At 30.1% G+C, this 18,580-nt stretch overlaps 1 protein-coding gene across 1 annotated transcript; it reads left to right on the forward strand.

The window, feature by feature from the left end:
• Positions 1-4,784: 4,784 nt before the first annotated feature.
• On the forward strand, positions 4,785-5,302 carry LOC108340147 (uncharacterized). Its single transcript, XM_017577367.2, has one exon. It carries the CDS (start codon positions 4,917-4,919, stop codon positions 5,121-5,123), a length of 207 nt encoding a protein of 68 aa, XP_017432856.1. The 5' UTR covers positions 4,785-4,916; the 3' UTR covers positions 5,124-5,302.
• Positions 5,303-18,580: the final 13,278 nt, after the last annotated feature.

Below are 18,580 nucleotides of genomic sequence, written 5' to 3' on the forward strand. Positions count from 1 at the left end.
ACTAAAAAGCCATTTTTAACATGTTTTTGTATCTCATGCTAAATAAATCCAATTATAACAATTCTAATTAAAATATTTAATCAAAGTACAAAAATCACTTAATAATCCAATATTAAAGGCCAAATGAGGGCATAAATATGCACTCGTCAAGAAGGCACTTTAATGCCAAAGTCAATAAATATTTGGTTGTTCTAGAAATTAATGCATATTGAATGTCATCACGTACATCTTTACCACAAACATGTATTTATTGATTTCAGAATGAGCTTTGTATTAATAATTGCCTAATTACGGTCTAATTGATAATAATAATAATAATTTGTTATAAGTTAATCAGTAAGTTAATATGTATTAGATGAAATTATTCTATAGGGTGACCATTCGGTTTGTGAGTCATAATCGTTTGGTTTCAAGATGACCACTATGGTTGTTCTCATGGCATGCCTAGTTGTCTGAACCGTCTTGTCTAATGTTGACGATCGTGCAATACAAAAGATAATATAAAAGATAATATAAGTAAAATATTATAAACAAATTTCTTTCTTTAAATATTTAAATTACTTAATAGTAGGAACTTAAAACTTATAGTTATTTTATGCATGGTATATTTGTCTTAAAATATAGGTTTAATAGCCTATTTTGTCCTAGTTTTGTTGAATAATGTCAATTCAGTCCCTCGTTTTAAAAGTGTTTAAAATTGGTCCTCACTTATTAAATTTTGCGTCAAAATCGTCTCTTCCGTTAAATAGAAACAAACGGAGTTAAGGGATTGATTATGTGGCAGAATGCAATGGTAATGTGTTATTTTTATATTGTATGCATGGTGACATGTTAGAAGTTAAGCTGGATATTAAAGATTGGGTATTTGAAATTGGGGAAAAACCGATTTAGCGCATTTTCATTTTTGTTGATCACACACGTCTCCCCCCCACCTACACAAATTCCAACACCCGTTCATCACTCCACGCACACTGCACAATTCCACACACAAAAATCCCTTCTCCTCACTTCCTAAACCATCCACGCTCCCCAATAGCACACAAATACTTCATCACCTCCATTCACCCAAACCCCAAACCCACACAGCACCTCCACAGCCAACAATCAAAGACAATTTTTTTCTAGGTTTGGATTTAGAAGGGAAAGCTGCAGACTGCCCAATTCCACAGACAAAAATCTCTTCACCTATCTTCTTGAACCATCCACGATCACCAATAGCACACACATTTCATGGAGAATCAGGGGAGGGAGGAAAAAGAAGCATAGGAATGGAGGAAGAGGAAACAATGCTCACCTTAGCATGGATTCCTCTCCGTCGTCTTCTCTCTCCTCGCTCGCTTCGACCCCACGACATCATCCACTCTTCAATTGAGAAAGGCATCGATTCCCATTCCCATCCCCACTTTGCCTCACATAAACCCAACCCTAACTTCTATCTTCTCCCTAGACACCCAAGGAGATGTTGTGGCTCATGAGATTCTCGGGCTTTTTCTCCGCCACAATGCCCCTCATTCTCCTCTCCCCCTCCCTCCAATCCTTCCACCCAGCCGAAGCCATCTGCTCCTCCCACCTCGACGTCGTCCTTCGCCTCCCGCTCCAGACGTCGCCTCTCTCCTTTTGCCTTTCCGCCCCATTCCGCATTGCCGACAAATGCGCCTCCAATCGAACCTCCATTCCCGAGAATACCTTGATTCTCGAGAGCTGCGCGGGGGAGGTGTTATATATCTAGATTCAAATCTAGTTATTATAGACGACATTGCGAAACACGGGTGTGATGGTGATAAATCTGGTGCGGTAGCGGAAACTCGGTTATATAGAAGGATAAAGAGGTGGATGGAGATCTAGAAGAGCGACCAGATCTACGAACTGGGTTCTCTGCTGCCATTGAGCACAGGTGGAATCAACATCGTCCCCATCTTCCCCCACTAATCCCAGCCGCCCTCCACCCTCCACACTAGTACAAAAACAGCGTATAACGTCACGCGTTCAACGTCCAACCACTGAATAGCCAACGTTAAAAATGATCGGTGACATTTTTGTAAATAAATGTAATTATTAAACATCGTTTAGAATTGTAATTCAATGTAAAAGGATATAAAACGTTGAATGCCCCAGCGTTAGACGTTAAAAGGTTAGTGAATTGAATAAAAAATTGAGCGGGAGATTGAAAATTCATTCACTTTATCTTAGCATGCAAGACCCTCTTCTCTTCTCAAACTTTTCTCGAACGAAGTTTGACGACCATCATATGTAATATTTCTTTCATTTGATACAAATGCATGTTAATTAATTATTTTATGTATGATTTTCGTTTGTTTTGACCGATTATTTTCGTGCTTTTGTCCTTCATAGGCGCATTCTGCTTTCTCTATCACTAGTGACGACACTTTATTCCGACGAACCTACCTTTTGAAGATTAGTTTTCGTTTTCGTTTTGAAAAACTTATTTGTTGAACTTGTTTGTTGTTGTTTGGTTGAATTTGTTTGTTGTTGTTTGATTGAACTTGTTTGTTGTTGGTTATTGTTGTTTGTTCTTGATATTACACTACACGTTCATAGTTCTTGCGTTATAAAATACCAAAAATTGAAATTTGTTGTTTTTCTGCTTTTCAGGTCTCCTAGAGTTGTAAAAAAGGATCACAACTAATTAAAAAAAACAAAAAAAATTGTTTAATGTTGTATATTGACAAAATTCGACGTTAAGTTAACGTCTTATATTAACAAAACTCGATGTTAATTTAACATCGAATTTTCTAAATTCGACGTCAATTTAACGTCTCCTGATATGACGTCGTTCGCGAATTCGCCGTTAAAAACCCAAAATATTCGACGATGTACGCGATTTTTGTACTAGTGCCACCTCCTCCCACACCAGATAATAACGATTCTTTCTTCTCTCGCACAAATGCAAAATGCCCTAAATCAATTTTTCCCCAATTAAAAAAACCTTATCTTTAATATCCAACTCAACATCTAACAACTTAACACGTCACCACGCATACAATATAAAAATGACATGTTACCACTGCATTCTGCCGGATAATCAATCACTTAACTCCATTTGTTTCTATTTAACAGAAGAGACAATTTTTATACAAAATTTAATAAGTGACTTCCAATTTCAATCACTTTTAAAACGAGGGACTGAATTGACATTATTCAACAAAACTGGAGACAAAATAGACTATTAAGCCTAAAATATATATTTTTTCACAAAATTTCACATTTTTTTTTTAATTTAGATCTATCTTGCTTCCCGGATTCCTTCCTAATAAACTACTGTAGTACTATATGATGAATAAACTAGTTTATATAGATATTATTCATATTGGTCTCAATTTTAATAAGAATGTTTCATGTTGATGGAGGTTTGATAAAGGTGATGTTCAATATTTAGGTAGGAGGATATATGAGTATGTAAATAATTGCTTTCATATTTTAATATCTGTTCTTGTTATGTGATTTAATGTTGTTTTAAATTAAAAAATAATCATAATTTGTTAAGTAATCTAGAAAATTTACATTTCATGTTCTCTTTGGTGCTTGGTGCTTAGTTTATAATCTTTTTTCTCTTTTCTTTTGTTATACAATTTTTTTAATCTTCTTTTAATTATTCGATTTATTCAAAATTCACAAAATTTAATGGTATCTGTTCCTTTTCTCAATCATAATTTTGATTACATATTTTTTTATATAAGTTTTGTTCAAATTATGTATTGTAAAAATATAATCCTCAATTTTATTGAATCTAATCATTTCTAAAATACACATTAGATTATTTTTCTTTTTTTTATATTTTTATTTATGACTTATTTTTTCACAAAACTATATATGATTTTCAATTTCAAGCATTTCAACACATAAGTCCTTATAAAAAACTTATGTTCTCATTTTCATTTTGTCTTCAGGTTCCATTTGAAAAATATTATTTTCACTTAAAAGAATTTCATTCTATCTTGACGGTTTGACTTATTTGATATCCACTAAAATATTTAAATTAGTTTTTTCCTTTTATTATAACATTTTTCTTTTGTGTGATTTTGTTTAAATAATATATTACATAATACAATTCCTAATTTCATGAAATCAATATGTCTGATATTTTTATTATGTTCTATGATTATTTGATATTCATTCATTTATTATGTAATATACCTATTTTATATTTTTATAATTATAGTTTTTGAATATTTACATTAAAAAATATGTATATTTTTTATTGAGTCATTCATAATATTAACTTTCTTTATATAATTTTATTTTATTTTACAAACAATATGTAATTAATATCGAAAATAATAATAAGACAAATACAAATATAAACATGAATATCCCCTCGATAAAAATAAAAATATAACGAAAATTTTATACATATTAAACATAAAGGTGAATTTTTAATTTTTATTTTAAAACTAAAAATAAGGATAACGAAACACGGAGCCTCCCCTTGCCAACCAACCCGTACAGTTCAGTGAATATTTTCCGCGTTAAGTCTCTGCTTTGCTGAAACTTTTCACACTTCTTTCTGTGCCCATGATCTCATCTGAACCGACCACGTGGTATTGATCAAGAAACGAGTAGGTCTCCCATGCCAATTAGATGATCACAATCATTGGCACACCCATTATGATCCCAACACCTGTCCAACCCATTCAATTACACATGACACGCTTCACACATCTGACGGCCCATACCAGTTGACCTTTTAACGAACCGCACTTTATGAGTTCGCTGTTCCCTCTATAAAACATCACAGCACCCAATTCCCCAGATAAAACACCAAAGACACCATAAATTCCTTAGAGCAACCAAACAACGTAAGAGAGGGTTCAGAAAATACCCAAAAGCCTTTCTTTCATAATCACAAACCAAAGATTCAGTTGCAACACGACAACAACATTGGACAAGAACCAGGCATGGTTTGCTTTTGTTTTCTGGTGGATCAGACAAAGAAAGTGAAGCGGAGCAAGCCGGTGGCCGGGTCCTGCTCGCGGTGCGGCGGAGGTGCCAGTGTGGCAGACATGATTACTCAAACCAGATTTTGCTATGTTCCTTTCTATTGCAAATCTTGGAAGGCTATCATGTGCACTTTCTGTGGAGCCATGCTCAAGTCTTACACATGATCATAAATTATTTTCCAGCAAAGTTTTAAAATCGTAGCCACACTCACATCATTAAGGTTACATACATGCCAAGAATCTTGGCATTTCAACAGGCAAATATTGGTAGTGGAATATTGATTAAATATCATTTATAAAGATCTTTTATTGTATAATATACTATTGTAGAGTTCTAGTTAAAATTAAGGTATTCTTGTATCGTGGAAACGTGAATTTTGAACACAAAATATTGAGAGGACTACTTTAATTTTTGTTATGATTGTTTCGGATATGAAGTCGATTAACTTTTAATATTTATACAATTTTTGTTATAAAATTGTCCAATTTTCAACTCAGAGTTTTCATCTTGGAGAGTATCAGATTTTGTTTTTGTTTTGTTTTTGTTTTTGTTTGTTTTTCATATAAAGAAACAAATAACCAAATAAATATATTTTGCCATTTGAAGATAATTCAATGGCTATTTCTTACTAATTATGTTCCATACATTCTTAATGATTTTTAAACCTAAGTAAAGTCATACTCTGGTCCCATGTTTTAAGAGGGAATAGCTTTGAAAATGTCCTGGCACACCAGCTGTAGAAGAAGTTTAATGCGAATTTATTAATGTTCGAAAACGGTTGTAAACTTAGCAAAGGTACTTGTATAAAATCTTCGACCCATCTACATTTGATATTTATTCTTCATACGATAAACTTATCTTATAGATATAAACACTCTGTTTGGACAAAAGTATATACAAATATATATCTATAAATTAAAGGATAAATAATAAGTTTAACATTATTTTAGGTTTAGTATATTACATAAATTATATTTTTGATATAAAAATTTTAATTTTATTAATTTAGTATTTGACATTGCATCATCTATAATATAATATGTTTTTGTAAAAGAAATGTTATTTTTTTTGTCTCATCATCTTTAAATTATTCACTTGAATAGATTTAAGGGAGAGTGATTGAGTGAATTTGGAAAGATTTAAAAATAAATTTTTTTGTTATTTATTTGAGTGAATTTAGGGGTAACTGAGAGTGAATTTTTTTGTCTCATTTACTTCCAAATTCACTCAAATAAACAATAACAAAATTTATTTTCAAATCTTCTCAAATCCATTCAATCACTCTCCCCCAAATTCATTCAAGTGAACAAAGAGTAAAATCTCACAAAAACACCAATATAAAAATATCTTAAGCATGTGTTGAAGCTATCATTCATTAAGTTTAAAAAGCCTATGTGTCACCTTTACATATACCATTTGTAGCTCTAAGCTTTTACTAAAAAATACATAAAAGACATCTTACCTAGTCTTTTATAAGTCATGTTGTGTACTAAAATACTACATGTGCAATTTGTTTTATCAACAAGCACAAACTTAATTTAAAGAACATATACACTACAACAAAGAAAAATACGATTTATCTATAGATCATTATATATGAATTTGGATTCGTAGTAAAATTAGTCGTTATATACGGATATGAAAAATAAATCATAAATAAAAATATAATAAAAGAAAAATAATCTAATGTGTATTTTGGAAATGATTAGATTCAATAAAATTGAGGATTATATTTTTACAATACATAATTTGAACAAAACTTATATAAAAAAAAAATATGTAATCAAAATTATGATTGAGAAAAAGAACAGATACCATTAAATTTTGTGAATTTTGAATAAATCGAATAATTAAAAGAAGATTACAAAAATTGTATAACAAAAGAAAATAGAAAAAAGATTATAAACTAAGCACCAAAAAGAGAATGAAATGAAAATTTTCTAGATTACTTAACAAATTATGAATATTTTTTTAATTTAAAACAACGTTAAGTCACATAACAAGAACAAATATTAAACTATGAAAGCAATTATTTACATACTCATATATCCTCCTACCTAAATTTGAACATCACCTTTATCAAACCTCCATCAACATTAACATTCTTATTAAAATTGAGACCAATATTATATATCTATATAAACTAGTTTATTCATTATATGTAGTTTATTAGGAAGGAAGACGGGAAGCAAGAAGATAGATCTAAATTTAAAAAACAAATGTGAAATTTTTGTGAAAAAAAAAATATTTTAAGACAAATATACCATGCATAAAATAACTATAAGTTTTAAGTTCCTCCCATTAAGTAATTTAAATATTTAAAGAAAGAAATTTATTTATAATATTTTACTTATATTATCTTTTGTAGTGTATGATCGTCTGGTCAACATTAGACAAGACGGTTCAGACAACTAGGCATGCTATAAGAACAACCATAATGGTCATACTGAAACCAAACGATTATGATCCACAAATCGAATGGTCACGCTATAAAATAATTACATCTAATACTGGTTAACTTACTACAAAGTATTATTATTATCAATTGTACTGTAATTAAGCAATTATTAATACAAAGCTCATTTTGAAATAAATAAATACATGTTTGAGGTAAAGATGAATATGATGACATTCAATATGCATTAATTTCTAGAACAACCAAATATTTATTGACTTTGGCATCGAAGTGCCTTCTTGACGAGTGTATATTTATACCCTCATTTGGCCTTTAATATTGGATTATTAAGTGGTTTTTGTACTTTGATAGAATATTTTAATTAGAATTTGTTATAATTGGATTTATTTAGCATGAGATACAAAAACATGTTTAAAATAATTTTTTACTTGCATAAATGTTCTTTGGATATTTTAAGGTGTGTTAGTGTCGCTCCAGCTAAGTTGAACTCATTGAGGTGTAGAAATAAATTAGTTAAAGTTTCATGACACCTTAAAGACAAATCCAAAAATAACAAATAATGAAGGTCACAAGAAGTCAATCCAAGCATATCATAAAAAGTGAAGAAATTTGGCTAAGCCAAGAAGTGAGAACATGCAATAAAAATTGGATCTTGCGGTTTTCTTTATTTTTTCTACTAAAAGAGCTTTGATAATTGATAAATGTTTATAATTAAATATAATTTGAGGAAAATGTATCTTAAGATATTTTATTTGATATTATTAAATAATTACCTTATTTAACTATATCAATAAATGTCAAAAGATATGATTTACCAAATCTTTTTTAATCTAGCATACATCTTCTCAAATATTTTTAGATATCCACAACAATCAAATATATCTTGAAGATACTGTACTAATCTCAAGATAATTGAAGGAGATTACATTATCATAAAAAATATTACAATCCAATTTTTATATAAAGAGACTTACAAAAACACATTAGGTGAGCTTAAGAACCCTTTGGGGGTTCAAATTTCGTCATCGCTCTCTTCTCTTATATTCTCTAACCTCTCTTCTTCAGTTTTCATGTTATTTCTATAGGGATCAAATTAAAACTACTAAACTATAACAATTTTAGTATTGGTAAGATAGTTGTCAACAAAACAGAAAAGGTAAATTCAACCCTAAGTCGTATCCCAACGAACACGAAATTGATTTCTAACAAATTAATTCTTAAAAAAATTATACAAAAGGGTTAGTAAAACAAAAACAATAAAGAAGATAAAGATTAATAAAAGATTAAAGAACAAAATAACAAAAGATAGAAAGAAATAAATTTATAAAAAGATCTCAAAAGATAAAAACAATGATAAAGAAAATAGGTTAACTTCACTACTTTTTCAAAATAGAATTCATCATTCGTTATCTAAAGATTATTATTTAATTAATTATTGTCTTATATTTTCAAATTAATCGATGTAAATTCTCAATTAATTTGTTGGCGTTCTCACTCTTAACCATAATACATTCTCAATTAAAAGTAATAACTTTATAGATTAATCATAGTAAGTTTAACCAAACTACATTCTCAATTAAATAATATACTATGCCTAATCATGTTTATTCTTTTACGTCTTTTATCAAGTAAAAAGCTAAGTAACCAAAGTTCATTATTGATTAATTCTTATTAAAAATTTTACCACTAATAAAAGTACATTCTTAATTATTGGCAAAAACTCATTCAATCAAATGAAAGTTTCTAACTTTAATCAAAGTAAATTCTCAATTAAAAATAAAAGTTTTTCGACTCATATGAATGATATGTTATGTAGATTTAACACCATGTTAACTTGCTATAATGTAAAAATTATTACTTTTAATTGATTAAGAAACAAAAAACATAGATAAAAATAAATCACAACAAGAATCAAAAGTACAAAAATATTTATTCAACTAACCTTAGAATCTAGTTAAGAAATTACAACAGAATCAACCTTAGAGGCTTAACACTCCATGGAAAGTAGAAATAATATGAAAATTGAAGAAGAGAGGATAGAGAGCATGAGAGAAGAGAGAGAAAGGACGAAATTTGAACCCTCAAAAGCGTTCCTAAGCTCACCTAATGTCTTTCCCTAAGTCTCTTTATATAAAAATTTGATTGAGCTTTGTTTCAGACTTTTCTATTTTTGTAATGTTATTTATGATAATGTAATCTCCGCCAATTATCTTCAAAAAATACAATATCTTCAAGATATATTTGATTGTTATAGAGATCTAAAAATATTTGAGAAGATATTTACTAGATTCAAAAAATTTGGAAAATATTATCTTTTGATATTTATTGATATAGTTAAATAAGGTAATTATTTAACAATATAAAATAAAATATCTTAAGGTACATTTTCTCCAAATTATATTTAATCATAAACATTTATCAATTACCAAAGCCCTTTTCAGTAGAAAAAATAGACAAAATCGCAAGATCCAATTTTTGTTGTCTATTTCCTCTTCTTGTCTTAGCCAAATTTCTTCACATTTTCATGGTATGCTTGGATTGACTTCTTTTGGTTTTGATTATTTGAATTTTTCTTGGATTTATTTTTAAGGTTTCATGAAACTTTAACCAATTTATTTCTACACCTCAATGAGCTCAACTTAGCTACAACTCTAGCAACACACCTCAAAATATGCAAAGAACATTTACGCAACTAAAAAACTATTTTCAACATGTTTTTGTATCTTATGCTAAATAAATCTAGTTATAGCAAATCTTAATTAAAATATTCTATCAAACTACAAAAGCCAATTAAAAAAATCCATTATTAAAAGCCAAATATGGGCAAAAATAAGCACTTATAACTTTTATAGGTAACCTCCAAGTTTTACTAAACGGACAACTAGGACGAAAGGTGAAGTGAGGACAAGCATTCAATGTTGTCGTTAACACGATCAAATTAATAATACGAAACTATAGAAGTTCAGTATTTGTTAAGATAGTAGCCAACAAAATAGAAAGGGTGAATTCAACCCTAAAACGTCTCTCAATGAACACAAAATTTATTCTTAACAAATTAGTTCTTATAAGAACTGTACAAAAGGATTAGTAAAATAATAAAGAAAATAAAGTTAAAGAAAAAACTAAAGAATGAAGTAACAAAAGATAGAAAGAAAGAAATTTATAAATAGATTTAAAAAGATAAAAAAAACAATGATAAAGAAAAAATGTTGATTTCACTGGTTTTTCAAAATAGGATTCATCATTGTTTATCTAAAGATTAATGTTTAGTTAATTAATGTCTTATATTTTTAAATTAATCAATGTAAATTCTCAATTAATTTGTTGGCGTTCTCACTATTAACGAAAGTACATTCTCAATAAAAAGCAAGAACTTTGTAGATTAATCATAATAAATTTAACCAAAACACATTCTAAATTATATATTACTATGCCTAATCATGTATATTATTTTACCTCTTAAATCAAGTAAAAAGCTAATTAACCAAAGTACATTCTTGATTAATTATTGTAAAAAATTTTACCACTAATCCAAGTACATTATCAATTATTGGCAAAAATTCATTCAATCACATGAAAGTTTCTAACTTTAATCAAAGTAAACTCTCAATTAAAAATAAAAACCCTTGGACTCATATGATTGATATGTTATGTAGATTTAACAACATGCTAACTTGTTATAATTTGAAAATAATTACTTTTACTTGATTAAGAAGAAAAAGACATGGATAAAAATAAATCACAACAAGAATAAAAAAGAACAAAGGTATTTATTCATATAACCTCAGAATCCAATTAAGATATTACAACAGAAATAACTCTAGAGACTTAACACTCTATGGAATGTAGAAATAACATGAAAATAGAAGAAGAGAGGGTGGAGAACATGAGAGAAGATAGGGAGGACGAAATTTGAATCCCCCAAAGGGTTTCTAAGCTCCACTAATGCGCTTCCCAAAGCTTTTAATATAGAAATTGGATTGGGCTTTGTTTCATGCTTTTCTATTGTTGTAATCTTCTTTACATAATGTAATATCCTCCAATTATCTTCTAAATAATCCATTATATTCAAGATATATTTGCTTATTGTGGAGATCTAAGAATATTTGAAAAAATATTTGTTAGATTAAAAAAAGCTCGAGCTAAGAGGGAAGTACAAGAGCCAGTAAGTTTTCCTCTGTAAATTCACGTCTAAACCACTGATTCCAGAAGCTCTTCCAGGCCATTTGATGCTACAAAGTTGGTCTAGTGCCACATGTGATCAAAAATTGGCTAAAGGACAAAAAACACCTTTTCTTCTCTAGTCATTTTTGGTTTTTTGTAATATATTCTAGAGCATTTCTTTAGGGATTTCTTTTGTTCTGTTGCACCTTTATTCTTAACCATTTAATTACTTGCTTGTCTCCTTGTTAATCATGGTTTTTTCACCTAAAAATTTTGTTTGAAAGAGCCTTGTTAATTTTGACATTTTCTTACTTATTCCTTGGCAATATTGCGATGTTTGATGGTGTTAACCTCTTTTGGTGTAGGTTTGGGATCTTGTAGTGAGCCAACATCTTGGAGGTAGTATTTTAGGTGAAGAAGGCCTTGTGATAAGCTTGAGTTCTTGCTTGAGGACAAGAATACAAGAGAGAGTAATTACTTGGTGAGGAAGAGTAATTTGATTGTATTTCTTTCCCTTGTGAAATTTTCTTTGCCTTTGTTTTGGAATTTTAATATTTGGCCTTGTTAGGAGGGTGTCCTAACAAGAATTTTGGACTTTAATTAATTGTGTTTTGTAGGTCGTAAATGGGAGGGAACCAAAGTTCCTTCTAACTTCACCATTAGGCCGCATAGATTAGCTTTAATTGCTTTCTTTAATTGTGATAGGCTAGTGTGTGTCAACTTGTATTTCAAGTTTAAATCCCTTTAAGAAGTTTGGTACAAGAGAACTTGAGGTAAGCTTTGGCTAGGAAAGACTTGGTTTCTAAGCAATCCATTGTGATTGACCTCTCTTTTCTAGAAGTGAACTTACGCTTCTCTTGTCTCCTTAAGTCTCTTAAGAAATTTTATTTGAATTATTAAGTTTGTTTGAATAAGTCATTTTCAAAAATCTTAAAAATGTCTAGGATTATTTGTGAATTTTTTTTTTCAAAATTCTTTTAAAACAAATGAGCTTTTTTAGTAGCTTGCATTTAAGTCATGGTAAGGATGAGCTACATTATAAAGTTAGCAGTGACTTTCCATTCTTTGGTGAGAATACTAGTGTATTATCATACCTATCATGGGAGAAAAGAATAGAAGAGCTTCATCCATTCTTCGTTAGGCAGGGTCAGTATCATATACTTAGTTTATGCATCTCTAGGCTTGTAGGACATGCAAGTGAATGATGGAATCAAAGATAATCCAAGGTTGAGAAAGGTAGAAAATCTCCAATTAAAGATTGGTGTGACTTAAGAGCATGCATGACAAGAAAATTTTTTCGTGTTCCTTTGTGATAAAACAAGAGAAAATATGTCAGATGAGAGGTCTCATTAAAAAGGGAAAAACTTTTCTAAAAAGTGTAGATGGGTTATTTGAAAGAGAAGATGTGTATGAAGAAAAAGTGAAAAAGCTCCTGAGTGAAAAAAAAAATTAAAAGAAGGAGGGATGAACAATTAAGGAGCAAATACTCAGTTGTAATCTTGTTGAAAGTTATAGTGGAACCCTCTAAGAGGTCTTAGAGGAGAATTAGATGTAACTATGTTGAATTAATCAGTATAAAATAATTGTGTGCTTATTACTTCAGCCTCTAAAAACATTTTACTTATAAAATTTGCAGTTTTTTATTAACGTAATCATTTATAAAAGCTATTGTTACTCAACACTAATTTTCTTAAGAGTTTCTTTTCTTAAAATATTGTAGCAGCCTTGCTAAAGCTCTTGAAAAACCTTTTATCCTTGAAAGTTTGGTTTAAATAGTACTTTACAAATCAAGCGCTATTAACTTGTGTTGATCATTTAATCCTTAACAAGTTGTTAAACTACGTTTTGGCAAAAAGTTTTTCGCAACACCATTCAACCCCCCCTCCTCCGCTTCTAGTGTTTTCTAGTTATTTCACTCCTACTACTCCTCACCATATAATCCCCTTCTCTACTTGAGATGGAATGATTATTGGAGCGTCAGGATAACTTCCAAGATTGAGTCCTTAGATCAATACATCACACTACTAAACTCCACCTTAGAAGATAACCCTTAACCATTGAAATACCAACATGAAGTCTCACCACGAGGTCCATGAAATCATGCCAATCATTGATATCATGTCATCATATTCATAAACCATAAACATACACATAAACATGTTCAGAAACCATAAATATCCATTTTCTTATGAGATAATCGATTATCAAGTTCGATAATCGGTTATTGCAGAGAGTTTTAAGCAAATACAACAATACCTATTGAAAAAATCGATTATAAGACCTGATAATCGTTTATCTTAGAATACCCACTACAATAATCGATTATCAGGTCTAATAATCAATTATTCTAGAGAGTTTTTCAGCAAAGATATAATTTTGACTAAAATAATCGATTATCAGGTCTAATAATCGATTACTCCTGTCAATTATTGACAACATGATTTTCGAATTTGGTTGAACCTATAACCTATCCAAATGACCAAATTAGTATTGTTGACACTAGAATTGATTCAAAACCATGTTTATAACCACAATTGAATACCATTTTGCTTTTTTCGTCAAGAATTAGGTGCATCATATCAATCCAAAACTCTAAAAACTTCCATAGCAGAATTTAACCCATTTCTCATCAAATTTTGGTGAACTAAGATGCTAAACAAGTCTTAAAACACATAAGGACATACTACAAACACCAAGCTTACTCATATATTAAACCCTTTAGAATTTTATTTATCAAGATCCTATTTTAAACCAATTTCATTGCCTTTTACCTATGTATATATATGACAGTAGATTAAACACGCCCCTAACAATATTTTTCTAAACTAAATGACTACACAAGTTTTAAATGGGTCAAGAACAAACCATAAACATCCCATTTCTCCCCAAAATGCTCTTATTTTACTTGTCAAAACCACCATTTTTAGACCGAAACCAACTATAACTCCATCATTCTATCATATTACAATTCAATATAAAATACTAATTCATTATTACATCAGTCCCACCAATTCAAGCAACCTAAAACCAATGCATTCAACAAAATCACTACAAATCCTTTCAATATCAAACAACACACGTTCAATAGAATTTGCATCAGCAACTTCACATACCAAATTTATTAATTTCAAATGAAACCAAGCATGCAACACAATATATTAAATCATTAATAACATAAAAAAGGAGGAGTTAACTTCCCTTACCCTACACAGGACCCAACTATTCTACAAGAGCTAAGTCGACTCCACCAACTTAAGAAACTCTATCCACATCTATAACTCACAGAAACATACTAGTGCAACAAAAGGATATTCCCTCGTTTGTTTTGGCTTTTTGACAGCGGTTGCATAATCGAGGTATATTTAGGCGAGGTAAAAAGTTGAGACATTTGGCCTCGGTTCAAAAACCAAGGCAAAAAGGTTACAATTTTGCCTCGATTCAAAAAACCCGAAGCTATAAAGCACAAAAAGAAAATTGGGTATATTGCCTCGGTTGGATCTAGAACCGCAACAATAGTCCCTTTTTTGCCTCGATTTTTACCAGAACTATTGTCTAAAGTATGTTTTTTTTTTAAATTGATTGTTTCTGTAACCATTTCAGATCACATAAACTATATTACATTATCCCAAAAACACAGAAACAAACACATAAACAAACCTGCACACAAAACAGTGTCCAAAAAACGTTGTTTTCTATTTATCGGGAAAACAGAAAACATGAAACGTTGTCCAGAAAACACTGTGATAACTCTCTATTTTTGCACTTTTATTTGTGTTTAGAAGTCTAGGTTAGTTTATTTTAGTCTTTAATTGTTTAGAATTAGGATATATTTAGGTTTTTCTTTAAAATCTTATATTTGTAAAATTGTAGTTAAAATTAGGTTTTTAGGAGTATTTTTTAATGTTTGTTCATAAATAGGAAATTAGTATTTTTTTTAAGAATTCTTTTCTTCATTTTTTTTAGATAGGCTTTTATTTTCCATAATTTCTGAAAAAAATTTCTTTGATTGCTGATTGAATTTTTTTGGGCTGTTGTTTTTCTTTTTGAAGGGGTCTAGACTGTGCACAAAATCAATCGGTCAAAATGAAATAAAATCATTCCTAAGCATTTAACTAATGAAAAATGAAAGAAAAATTGGAAGAAATGTTGAAGATGGTGGTCGCGAAATCAAAGGCAAGAGAGAGCAACATTGCATAAGATTGCTTCTGTCTAAAAATGTCTCTGTTCGCGAAATTTAAACCTAAACGCATGTTATTACCTTAGTTATTTTTTTTACCCAAGGCAATAAGTCTCTACTGCATCGGTTCTATAAAGAACTGCTACCTAAAGTCTATAAAAAATATATTCAGTTATGTTATTACCTCAATTATTTTTTTTAACTGAGGCAATAAGCCTCTACCGCCTCGGTTCTATAAAGAACCGCTGCCTAAAGTCTATAAAAAAAATTCAGTTATTTTATGTCTCGGTTCTCTAAACAACCGAGGTTATAGAACCCTTTTGACCTCAGTTCTTTTTTAGCCGAGACATATACGTTTGCGATAATTACAAAAATGCTACCATGTCATTTTATGCTTTTGCGACGTAATCGATGTCAAATAGGCGAGTTAAAATCATTATTTTTTACTAGTGACATTATTAGAGTATACCGTTAGAACCACTGATAAGCATAGAGTCTTTTAAAAGACTCAGATGACACATGCAAAAACACTACGATTCACTACAAAGGAAATCGAAAGACTAAAGAAAAAGAGTAGAAACTAACTTACTTTTTTGGAGAAACTGATCGGGTAGACTTGAAAATCTCACTGTTGTGATCAATCATACGGTCTCTGTTCTTTAAACAAATGAACGCAGAAGAAGAACTTCTAGACATAAGTAAAAAAATATAGAAAAGTAGTTTCTAGAGAGATAGTGTGTTTTAAATAATAAAACTCGTTTCTAACGAAACTATTTATATTAAAATAATTAAATATTAAAATAATCGAGTCTTACTATTTTTAAACTACTACTACTTCTAAAATACCATTTTCTAAGTCTTTACATATGAATACATAATAAATAACTTTTACTTTACCACTTCTAAAATATTATTTTCTAAGGCTTTACATATATATATATATATATATATATATATATAATATACTTTTACTTTATTATAAGATACAAAGTATCAACTATTATGATAAATTTAAGTTGAATATAATTTTACTAAAAGATAAAAAAAATAAAGAGATGTATATTAATAAAGAACAACATTATATGCAATTTTATTTATAAAATGATATTTTATTGATAATAAAAATAATGATAAACAAAAAATAAAAGTTTGTAGTGATAGACATTTTATTTGAGGGACAACTAAATCATAGACATAAAATTATTATTTTATTATAAATACACAAACACAAACACACATATATATATATATATACATATATATATATATATATATATATATACATATATATATATATATATATATATATATATAAAGTAAATTAAAATTGTACAAAAGTCTGTGACAAATTTCACGTAAATTTATTCAAATATGATAAAATCAAACGAAGTTTCATACGTAAACGTCTCGCCTGTATGAGCTAAAAAAAAAGTCAACATAAATGTTCGACTTGTGATATGCTTAAGATGCCTTTCCTATTTTTGGATATACATGTTATGACCACTGTTATTATGGCCACTGTTATGGCCTGAGAGGGATTATGCAGAAGTGGGATTTATGCAGAAAATGAAAGGATACAGAGGAAAGAGAGAGCTAGAGAAAATGAGAGCTTTTTCTCATTAACACGCCAATGAATACAAAACAACAGTATTTAAACAAAACACTGTAAAGAAGACTTAACTGTCAATAGACAGTTATTACAGTTATAATATTCAGATTAATCTCAACACACCCTCCTTAATCTGAATTCACATCAATTTAACACCAAGCAAATCTCTAAGTTTCTCAAATCTGATCTGCTTCAAGGCTTTAGTGAAAACATCTGCAGTTTGATCTTCAGTGCCGCAATGGACCAATTCCAATCTACCTTTATTAACTTGATCTCTCAAAAAATGAAACTTGGTTTCAATGTGTTTACTTCTACCATGAAATACTGGGTTTTTAGACAGACTTATGGCTGATTTATTATCAACTAGAAGCTGTACCGGTTTTTTATATTCAATTTTCAGCTCATCAAACATTGTTTCCAGCCACACACATTGACAAGCAGTTTCAGCAGCTGCGATGTACTCTGCCTCACAGGATGATAGAGCAACCACATTCTGTTTCTTGGAGCACCATGAAATTGTAGCTCCCATATATTTAAACAGATACCCAAACGTGCTTTTCCTGTCAACTTTGTCACCACACCAATCAGCATCACACCAAGCCTCCAATGCTCCTCTCGTATTGTCAAGATTCTTGGGGTAGAATAGACCAAAGTCTGTTGTTCCCTTTAAGTAACGCAATATATGTTTGGCAGTAGCAAGATGAGATTGCCTAGGATCATTCATAAATCTGCTCACCAGCCCAACTCCAAAACTAATATCAGGTCTGGAGTTACAAATATATCGTAAAGACCCCACAATTTGCTTATACAGTGTGGCATCCACTCTCTTCTCGTCTAGTTTATCAGTCAGTTTCAGATTTGCCATGATTGGTACTGAAGCACTATTGCAATTTTCCATATTAAATCTTCTCAACACTTCACTTATATACCTCCTCTGATTAAGAAACACTCCATCATCTGTCTGTATGCATTCTAGTCCTAGAAAGTAGCTTAGACTGCCAAGATCAGTCATCTCGAATTCTTCTTTCATTCTCTTCTTAAACTCTTCAATTTCATCCACTGAATCTCCTGTTATAAGCAAATCATCTACATACAAGCAAATCAGCAACATACCTTGCCTTTTACTAGTCTTCACGTAGATACCAGATTCCACAGTACATTTTTGAAATTCAAGTTTGATGAGCAAGGCGTTGATATGGTTGTTCCAGGCTCGAGGTGCCTGCCTCACGGTTTCCAGCCTTGCCACAGGAGCAAA

This window comes from Vigna angularis, chromosome 5 (assembly GCF_016808095.1).
Source record: "Vigna angularis cultivar LongXiaoDou No.4 chromosome 5, ASM1680809v1, whole genome shotgun sequence".
Classification (NCBI taxonomy): domain Eukaryota; kingdom Viridiplantae; phylum Streptophyta; class Magnoliopsida; order Fabales; family Fabaceae; genus Vigna; species Vigna angularis.

Bases quoted from the DNA above. Each gene is read 5' to 3' on its own strand.
- LOC108340147 (XM_017577367.2), top strand. From the start codon at position 4,917: ATGGTTTGCTTTTGTTTTCTGGTGGATCAGACAAAGAAAGTGAAGCGG.